General features: G+C 43.8%; 1 protein-coding gene across 2 annotated transcripts in view; it reads right to left on the reverse strand.

Annotated features, from left to right (window-relative positions):
* TBC1D2B (TBC1 domain family member 2B) overlaps positions 1-6,767 on the reverse strand; it is a 29,936-nt gene extending 23,169 nt beyond the window's left edge. For both annotated transcript variants that reach the window (XM_084213644.1, XM_084213643.1), the window contains exon 1: positions 6,440-6,767. In XM_084213644.1, the coding sequence (XP_084069770.1) occupies positions 6,440-6,763 (324 nt within the window). In that variant the 5' untranslated portion in view covers positions 6,764-6,767. The remainder of the gene's footprint in view (positions 1-6,439) is intronic.
* Between the last annotated feature and the right edge of the window lie 4,251 nt (positions 6,768-11,018).

Consider the following 11,018-nt stretch of genomic DNA (forward strand, 5'->3'; position numbering starts at 1 on the left):
ATTATTGGAAAAAATCCCATACACATTCAGGAAGATTCCCATTTTCTTTTAATTTGCTTTCTTATCAGCAGAAACCAACAAATGAATAATGCATTGAGACAATGCCTCTTACTTCAATGGCTAAATCTACATACCATATTTCCTGATGATCCCATAGCTAACTAGCTTCTATAGAAAAATCATATTTAAAACAAAAAAATACCAAAATCCAACATGAATGCCTAACCTACAAGACCACTGTAAAAAATGTGAATGGGCAGTAAGTGAGGAAGAATTCAAACATACCTTGAATCAGAGCTCTAAGTAATTTCAAAGCATGCGAAATGACAATATACAAATACCAAGAAGAGACAAGTGAAGGTATCTGACACTTCAGGCGCTCTCATGGAGAAGTTACTGTTATTGCAACATACCTCTGCCAGTCTAGGACAAGCACGTGAGCTGGTAACCTGGACTGCTTAGGAACAAAAAAATTAACACTGATGAGAAGACACTCCCCTAACTCCTCTGCCTTGTTAGCACACGGAGTGCTCATCTTTTACCTGCCCTTCCTCCTACCTCTTCCCAAAGTGCACGATGGCATTATCAGTGGAAAAGATGACTATGTCTATTCTTTAAAGACAACCTAATTTCAAACAGGTTTTTTTCTGTTCCTCAAAAATTAAGAGGGCACCTGGGCAAGGCACAGATGCAAAAGAATGGAGAGCAACAAACAACACACACTTCCTTACAAAGGCTTGCAGTAAGTGCTGCATAAAGCACAGCAATGGCACAGAATTGTCTACATTTTTCACATAAAAACACTTCTGGTCTAGTAAAATTGAAGATTCATGGGCCATTATATTTTGGCCCCAAGAGCAGGTAATGACAAGACAAAGCATAAACAGCACGGCAAACAAAAGCTGATGCTTCCCCAGGGTGCTCTCTCTGGTTCAGCCATTTGTAATCTCAGTTTAACCATGAGAGAGATGGATTTTTATTTTACCTTTTGGCTCTTTGTACCCCTACAAGCTTTAACATCCGTGATACCCTACGGCAAATGGCTCCAAAGGACCATTCAAGGAGAATAAGCAGAAAACTCAGTTATTCCTGAAGCTGCTGCTCCAGCTCCTTTCAGTACATTATGCACATGGCAGGATACAGGATATATAAATCAAATAAACATTCATAAATCAAGAAGTGAAACAAACAAGTAACACATAAGGACACTGCAGAGTCAGTTGGTAAGGAAGATATGTAACCAAGATACTTCTAATCTGACATGGAAATCAGCTTCATATATTCTTTCTTGCTTACTGACAGGAAACCAGAGAAAATCATTTCCCTCATAAAAAAATACATAGGGTAAAGAATAGTTCAGAAGATCAAAGAGCTGGACTCTGGGAAATGCCAATCCCCACAGCCACCTCTGGCAGTTTGGGAATGACCACCACAGGAGCAGGTTTTTTAAGTCTACAGACTACAGTCACTTCTTGCCAGGAGTAAACATCTCCCCTTCTATTCCTAGCACTGAAGTATTTCCTTTGGAGCTTTATCCAGTAACAAGTCTTCAGTTCTGGCAAATTTGAGAGCTTATACTTCCTTTAGAGCCACCTGCTCACAGGCCATGTACAGCAACGTTTTACTTCCCTCCAGCAGAAAACCACCAACAATTCAAAGAGCTCCCACGAACACAGGATGCAGAGCTTACGTGGTTCTCTTTGCTACCACAACACAGCTAATGAGGCAACCCACCTGCAGTCAATCTAAGTCATACCTACAATGAGCTTCTGCCCATCACTTCTTGAACCTCTCTCACAATTTGTCCTGCTACCATCACAATCACCTTCAGAGGACAGTGAACCAAAGTTCCTGGAGTGGCTCCTGGCTGCTCTTCAGTTCCCAGCTGCACTTGTTCTCTGTGGAGCTGCAGGGAGGCAGCAGTGCCCACCCTCCAGCACAAAGTGCCCAGGCAAAGCAGCACAGGGCTCTCACGGCCCTGCTTTAAGGAATTTCCCCAAGAATTACTCCGTGCCCTCCCGCTGCTCCCAGCTTGTCACCTCGCCTTCCCTTCCCCCCATACTCTTCTGGAGTCTTCCTCTCCCTTTGAACAGTTTTGGCTGAGTTTATTACAGGCATTTCAGTTATTTACAACTAAAAGAGCACCCTAAAAATCTCTGTTAAAATGAGTTTTGTTTAAACAAAATTAATCATTTAAGCTGTTGTTTGAAATAGACTGTTTAAAAAAAAAACAAAATAAAACCAAGAACCACACATAGAATATTTAAGTTTTCATCTTCCCCAAATCATAAAAAGCACAAATTTCGAAACATATTTTTAAATTCCCTTTATGTGTCAAAGAAAGGAACACTTCCATGCTTGCCCATTTCTCATGACTTTTACTAGTATTTGGCTACTGCCCACCACGAGAGCCAAAACATTTAATTAAGCAGAGTAGCAATCAATTTCACAAAAAATCCTTATAGCTACTAAGGTATTCCTAAGGTGCTTTCTTACTGCAGTCACATTTTAATGGATGCAGTTCTGTGAGAAGGAAAACTCCCATGAATGTCCCCTGAACTGGTGAAATGAGGAATTACTGTAAGCGTACTGCTGCAAACTTACAGGCAACAGGAGGAGTAAAAGACATTCTTAAGTGAAGAGCCATACAGGACCATGTAGTTCTCAACTTAAGCAATGGAAAATTACTGTAATTTAATTTAAAATATTCCCCTAAATTCTTCCACTAAGAATGATGTAGAATTGTGCCCTTCTGATGCAGACATGACACATAAGAATTATTTGAGGAAACCATCCATGCACTGTCACTGGACACACTGGTGGAACACATATGCCAACATTAAATACTTTAAAGGAAGAGTCCAAAGAAATGCAACAAGCAGACCTCACATTTTGAGAAATCTCATGAAAATTCTTGCTACATTTCTGAACACAGACAAACTCTCCCTCAAGTTACTTTGTAAAAAGGAACATCACCAGAAAGTTTGCATTTCTTAAGATTTACTATTCCTGCTATGGTCAAACAGGAAATCGGGAACCAGATGGCTTCTTTTGGAGGGCAGCCCAACTTTTAACTAAAGCGCTGCAAACACTAACCAGCAAAGGTTTGAGCAAGAAGCATCAGCTCAGACAACAAACCACCCTCAGTGCCAGCTCCCTCCTCTGCTGTGTCAGAGCCTGCAGCAAAAGCGCTCAAGCTGAGCATCACTGATCCCTGCTGCATCCTTCGAGATCACTGACAAATTACAGCAGCTGCTCCCCAGCCACTCTCACTTCAGCAAGTTTGGTGTCCGACACTTTCCAGCATCAGGGCCCTTCTGCAGTGTCTGGAATGCTCACACTTGGCCAACAGCCCAGAAAGTTTTTTTCTTTCACAAATGTGCAATTTCTGTCCTGCTCCCAATTCACCTCTACTCACAGAGAAGTCACCCACTCATAAGTGACCAGACAGTCCAGAATCACTGGCCAGAGTACCTTTGGTTCTAGAGCAAGCAAAATGTATCACTACAAGACACTGCTTTAAAAATAAATGAGAAATGCTGCCGTTGTTCATTTTTATATATTCATAATGTTCATTATTTCCCCCCTTAATGCAAGACCTTGCCGTGCAAACACGGCCAAATGTTCATTTGATAGTATTAGCAGCATTCTGTATTACATATTTGCAGGCTCAAAGTATTTGCATGCCTTTCTGTGAAAATATTCTCCAACATAATTTATCCATAATTCATAAAGTACACTATTTTCTGTGCTCCTTTACCTAAAGGTATCTGTTATATATTTAAATGGAAAAGATTTTTACACACACTTAGCCTCTTCTGCGCCTGTTGGAAATGTACAAAAAAACCACAATCACACAAGTGGCAGGCTTGTGTGATTATCTACAGCTCTAAAATATGAACATTTTGCTTTATTTGCTGTAAAGGCTGCAGTATATTTTTTCCAAAATTCTTATCTGGGAAACAAAGCTAGAGTACATCACAGAGTTCTCAGCTCCCATTCCTGACAAAAGGCTGAGCAACCAAGATGATGGAATCATTGCCCTAACACGAAACTGAGGAATGATAAGAAATAATGCATTCCTCAATAGCATCATCATTTCAATCTGGAATTCCAGCAGCTTGTTTTTTATTGCTCTTCACAGTCTGTAACACTGAATGGGAAAGGCCAGATCACAAGACGTGGAAATTTTGAACAAACAGCAAATTGAGGAAAACAAAGCATGTGAATTACAGGCTGAAAAATACATTTGACTTTACTCTCACGCTCTGTGTGTAATGTTTTCTTGATAGAAAATCACATTTGCTTTTAACAGGGGCTGGATTGGAGGCAGAGGGAGAGGAGATAGGTTGTTTGGTTTTTTTCATTTACCACCTTGAATTCATTTACAATTCCACCCAAGTTAGTTGAAGGATGCTTTTAAAGGCCTTAAAGAACTATCATGCTGGACTGAAGAAAATTAATTTCAGCTGCAAAAACCTTACTCCTTGGTGAATGACAGGGACACAAAACACCAGCTGGTCCTGCAATATCCCTTTTCATTAACTCCTTCTTTACTATATAAACACCTACAACATAACATCATTTTTATGTACAACCATGTGGCCGCTTTAGGGCATCACAACACAAAATTACCTTTTTCTGCTAATTGCAGAAATTAATTTGACTTTCTTAACTGGCACCATTTCTCAATCCCCATAAGGGGAACATGAAGAAAGTTCCAATCTATGCCCATTCTTTCCTAGAGAGCACTGGAAAAAAATTAACACATACAATATGGGCAGAGTAGCAACATCACAGACCAAAAGATACCAATAAAAAGAAGAAAAATAACCCCCAAATCACTAGATGCTAATTAAAACAAACAAAACTCCTCAAACTATTGAAAGCAAAGCTTAAACCAAGTCTGCAGTTTTAATGTTCATAACACGAACGCTTGGGCTATAAAGGCAGATTCATTGAAAGCAGTAAAATCTTTTACAACTATACAAAGGTAGTTTTTACGTGCAACTGAATACACTGCTTTTACCTAAGCAAATACTGTTAAAATTATTACTGTATTCGTTTCCTAGGTAAATAAATTTCTTATTCTATAGTAAAGTATGAGTCTGTATTTTGACATTTATACTCATCAAAACAGAATGCTGAAGAGCTTGACACAATCATGCTCCACAGTCTCAGCAGGTATTATGACTGCTCAAATCTCCGCTGTTAAGTAAGTGTGTAACAGGTATTTTCCAGTATTCAATAGGAAGTTCTACTGCTAAACACTTAACGGATTATGTTCTAATACTAGGAATGTTTCTCAGAAAGTACAGAGTTTACGTGAAAAGTTACATTCTATGCAGAAGAACGTTCTTTGAAGGACACAAATCTGCCTTAACAGAATTCAAAAACAACGGATGCTCAGAATAATTTATTTCTTCTTTACTGAGTCAAAATGGTTTCCCTGTTGGCTTTTTTTTTCCTAGGCATGACAATAAAGGAAAGGTATCTTAAATAATCCAAACATTTACCTCTTGTCCTAGGAAAATCTGAGTCCTTGAACAGACAATGCGATAAGCAGCCTCTGCTACTATGAGGAAACAATTCTCCCTCCTCTTCCTTCCTCCCAAAGCAGCCTAGACGCAGACTCCTGCTACGCATCATCTTTTCAAAATAAACACTCCAAAACTGAAACCCGACCACTCCCTCCAAACTTCCAAACTCCAAACCCCCAACCCGTCAGATTTCCTCAGAAGGTTTTTTCTGCCTAGACGATTCCAGAGAACCCACTCAGCCCGTGCTCAGTAGAAGCCTTTCCTCCTCCTCAGAGGAGCACGGTAAACACGAAATCGTAAAGGAGAAAGAAAGACGCAACTAACAGAGAGCTGGGGCCAGCCCGGTCCGGCCGATCTCCGCGGCGTTTGCGGAACAGCACCTTCCTTCCCGTACCAGCACCTTCCCTCCCGTGCCAGCACCTTCCCTGCCGTGCCAGCACCTTCCTCCCCGTGCCAGCACCTTCCTCCCCGTGCCAGCACCTTCCTCCCCGTACCAGCACCTTCCCTCCCGTACCAGCACCTTCCCTCCCGTGCCAGCACCTTCCCCCCCGTGCCAGCACCTTCCCCCCCGTGCCAGCACCTTCCCTCCCGTACCAGCACCTTCCCTCCCGTGCCAGCACCCTCCTTGCCGTACCAGCACCCTCCTTCCCGTGCCAGCACCTTCCCTCCCGTACCAGCACCTTCCTTCCCGTACCAGCACCTTCCCTGCCGTGCCAGCACCTTCCCTCCCGTACCAGCACCCTCCTCCCCGTACCAGCACCTTCCCTCCCGTACCAGCCCTCACGGCCGCGCCGGAGGAGCCCCGCCGGCGGGGCGGGACCGCGGGCGGAGGGCACGGGCGGCCCCGGGGCCGGGGCCGGGGCAGGAGCGGCGATGGGTCCCGCCCGCCCGGGGCCTACCTTGAGAACGGTGACGGCCCCGCCGGGGCTGTGCACCTCGAAGGCGGCGGGCTCGTCCCCCGCGGCGGCCGCGCCGGCCTCGGGCTGGTGGTAGCTGAAGCAGGCGGAGGCGATGTCCAGGTGCCCGAGGGGCAGCGGCTCCTGCGGCCCCTTGAAGTAGTAGAGGTAGCAGCGGCGGGGGTCGAACACGAACCAGCGGCTGCGGAAGCCGCGCAGGGGCCCCTTGCCCGACAGCTTCTGCAGGTACCCGCAGAGCTTGGGGGTGCCGGGGCCGGGCTGCTCCGCGGCCAGACCCTCCTCCCCCTCCGAGCCCGCCGCCGGCATCGCCTCGCCCGCCGCGGAGGCAGCGCCGGGGCCGCGCAGGGAGCGGGGCCGGCTCGACCCGCGCCCGCCGCCTCTCGGGACTTGTAGTGCGGGCCCGCCCCGCCGGCCCGGGCACCGCCGGCACCGCGCCCGCCCCGGCCGAGCGCGGCCCCCGCGGCCGGCACCGAGTCCTGCCCCGAGCCCTGCGCGCCGCGGGCCCGGCCCTGCCCCAGGAAATCGGCCCTGCTGACGTGGGAAGGCGCTGCCGCGCTCCGCACGCACCGGGCCGGGCTCTCCGGCTGCCGGCTTCCAGCGCCTTTCTGAGCGAATCTAATACAGCTCTCCAAATCATAACTTGGCCTATGATCAGATTGAAACCCTTCTCTTGTAGTCTCATGTAGTCTCCTATTCTGAATCCTATCCCTGCCTGGCATCGCAGCAGCCGCCGAAGGAGTGCAAAGAATGTATGGAAAATGCAGGCGCATCAGTGGGTAAAAAGCTGTATTTTACAGGGATTAGGCTTGTGAAGACTACAGACCAAACGCCTCTTTTTTTTTCTTTTTTTTTCTTTTTTTTTTTCCCCACTGAAACGCCCAGCACGTTTTGGGCTCTAGGGAACTTCTGGTGTTAATAATAAGGAACTTCTAACATAGGAAACTTGACTGTGAAGACACCAGGCTACCACAGGGAGGTACACGTAACTTCATTCCTCTGAGTGTTTGGAGCACGGTATATGCGTGTTTCCTTTAAACATGCCTAATGCTCTGGTACTAATACAGAAAACAGTCTGATGAGGCATAATCATCCAAAAATGGGAGAAGACTGTTCTGTGTTTAATGACATAGAGCTTTTCATTCTCACCCTTAAATACAGCAAGGAAGGTTTGCTGTCAAAATAGTTGTTGAAGCTGATATGTGCTGTGGTGTTTTTATTAGTACAATTCTATTTATGAAATAGCATCTGGCTGATTTTTGACAGATGTCAAAATAGTATTTGGAAGATGTCCTTAGTATTTGGAAGTTCCAGTTACCCAGAAATCCCAAGTTCTCCAGAGCTTCTCACTCTGTCCTCATTTCTAAATGCCTTGATGAATTTGTCATTAAAAAGTAACTGTCTCATCAGAAAATATTTTCATTCTATGGTAAACCATATAAAGGATATGAAGCACCTGGGTATTTTTATGGTTGTCCACAGGTTCTGCTTGGATGTTGGCAAAAGGAGCTGCAGCATTCCTCAAGTCCTCCCCTATGGCTGTCACCTCCTGACCAGAAATGTGCCAAGTGAGGAGATAGCCAGTGTTCTGCTAGCAGGAAAACATGAGTGATTTGTTACAGAAAATGAGGTGTGGAAGTTCCCTCCCCAGTCAACTCATATGACATAAGTGGGAGCTACTGAAAGATTACACACTGAAAATTAAGGCTAGACAATTTTCTTGTAGGATTCTTTTAGTAAACGTGGATAGTAAGAAGGGTTGATCCTGCTTTAATCACAAGTCAATAATGTTTCTTCCACATGTACTGCTCAATCTCTTCTTCCCCAAATAAAGTATTCACCATGCTCTTTGTTGGCAAGTGTCATTTGCTGCAGTTTGAGTTACACAGGGGAAAGAAACACTGATTCCCTCTGGAAGCTGCTGCTTCCTTATCTCAGCCATTAGACAAGTTGAAGTGCCCCAGCACTCGCCCCTGTCTGTTCCATTATCTCATCAGTGTACTGAAGTGTGGCCTTGTTCTCTGTGAGCTAAGCACCCCTGGCTCCTGCTGGCTATCACTGATTACATCCTGCAGCAAAGCAAATAATCACTGGATGCCAAATCCTCAAAACTTTTGCTGTCAGTACTTCTCTTTTTAAATTTTCTGTTCAGCTTCCTTACTACTCTCATAGCAGGAGAATCCCCTAATTTCACAGATAAGCAAACAGTTCCCCTTGTTGGGAACTAAGTTCCTTGTTTCATGTATGCACTTTTTCACCAGATCCAGATGTGGACTGGCAAATAACAGCAACTTATCTCTGAGTTGCTGTGGTGAATTAAATGAAAACAATACCTTTACCTGCTTTTTCCTTTCATGTTTTCATGCCCAGGATGCACAGATGACATTCTGTTGCTAACAAATGTCTAGAAAACAACTAAAAATAGCGTATCACACGGCGAGATTTCCCTCCTGCCCAGGGGCCAGGGCCACTGGAGCTTGTGGTGTGCACATAACTCCTAAGCATAATGCAACAGGCAAGCCAATGTTATACACAGTGAGACAGTCATTATTCTCCTAAAAGGACCACAAATCTTGTCAAACATGAAAATAATTGAAATTCCCTTTTATTCTGCTGCGGTTTTCTCTCCTAAAAGTGAACTAGTGTTCTAGTTATAGCACTTTTGGCTTACAAGGCAAATAACTCCACATAAAAAATAAAAATGTTTTTACTCTCAAAAAGTTGAGACTGGTCTAACTTGTAATAATTGTAGTGACTTTATCTTATAATGAATATGAGCATTCATGGTTCATTTATTCTTGAAAAAAGGTAAATAGGCAAGAAAAAGGAATTCTATCATCAGTATGGAGGCAGAGGTGAGACAGCTTGTGTCTGTGCCAGGCTCATGCTGTCATGCTTACAGAATTGCAGGAAACATGGATAAATAAAGCAGCATATCTGTACTGTGCTTTTGATTAAAGTGAGATCACAGCCCCAAAATGAGAGAGGCTGAGAGCATACACTGCTTCTTTCCAGAAAACAGATGATGCCTCTATAACTTAGATCAAAGTTACAAGATGCCTATATAGCTTGAGTTACAAGATATCAATATAACCTGATATATTTATATAACCTGATATCAATATAACCTAAATAATAACTTTTTATATATCTATATAACCCGAAACATAGCTTTTTGTACCTGTATAACCTCAATCATAAATTGAGGTACACCTCTATAACCTGATAGAAATAACTTTCTATACAATGCAATGATCAGTATAAAGTGAACTAGCTGCTTAATGCTGACTAGAAAAAAAAAAAAAAAGCAGAAAAAACTCACCAGGTGGATAGCTTTAGAGGTAGATAAATGTAGTACAAATGAGAAATTGGCAAATGTAAAGTCAATTAGCCACAAACCAAAGAATTTAGGCCAGTTAGGAGCAGACAGACTGAGGAACACTGAAACTGCGCATGCTCTGCAGACAAAGTTGAGAAGTTCAGAGGGGAAGAACACCTTGGAAGCCTTCATCAAAGACCCCCCATGGCCCCCAAATTGGGGAGGAGCAAGCACAGAGCAAAATCTAACAACCATGAGATCATACTATGTAAATTAGCTCCTGTGTGTATGTGATGATGTTTTAGTGACACAGTAATACTGAGAAATACTATAAAAAATATACCCCAGCATTTGGCAAGGGTGGGTGAGTTAGGTGGAGCTATCCCCCCCACCACCAGCTCTGCAATAAACAAATACCTGCTCCCTAGACACTGGTCTCTGGGGATTTATTTCCAGCCTATCTTTTAGAAAAGCAAAAATCTCTGTCTCTTGTCTGATACCTTCTGACAAATAGGGGTTCCATTACAGATGAACCCAAGAGTTTTTCAGAGCTCACACAGAATATCCATTGGTCTTTTCTTTCCAGAGCAATGGAACTACAGACAACTGCCCTCTCCATTCTTCTCCCCCACAGTGTCAGCCCAAACCTGCATGCTGAGGTGTGGGCTAAACTGTTACTTTAACAAATGCCTATCTATGACTGTCCCTGCCAAGGTAAGTCACCCTGCTATAGCCTATTTACAGTACTTGCATATTCTATCACAGATTATTTCGAAGGCTGAATGGTTTTGGCCTACCTTTATTTAAATTATTTGGAGGTGGAGAATGAGAAAAACTTTCCTAAGCTTTTTCTTTAACCAACAAAGAAAGTATTTTTTCAAATGTCTGTTTCTGATGCAGTCTGACATGCCATTCTACATCCCCCTGCCTCTCAGCCACCACAAGGTCCATGAAGAACATCACACTATTGCATTTCCAGAATATACTGTTTCCTTCTATGCAAGCAAGTCAGCCAAACAATTACATGGGCTGTTCTAACTGCTAGCAAGGTCTCATTTTCCAGCATTGTTCTTTATGCACTAGATGGTGCTCCATTCCTCTTGCACATTCACCATTTGTGTTCCCCTCTCAAAATGGAAAAAGATACAAGCTGTGGATAAGCAGGGAAGCTTAGCTGCAGTTTCTGATTCAGTAGGAAAGATCTTATTTAACTTCAGGTAACTGTCTCATCTAACACCAGCTGAC

Source organism: Fringilla coelebs (assembly GCF_963513975.1).
Source record: "Fringilla coelebs genome assembly, chromosome: 12".
Classification (NCBI taxonomy): domain Eukaryota; kingdom Metazoa; phylum Chordata; class Aves; order Passeriformes; family Fringillidae; genus Fringilla; species Fringilla coelebs.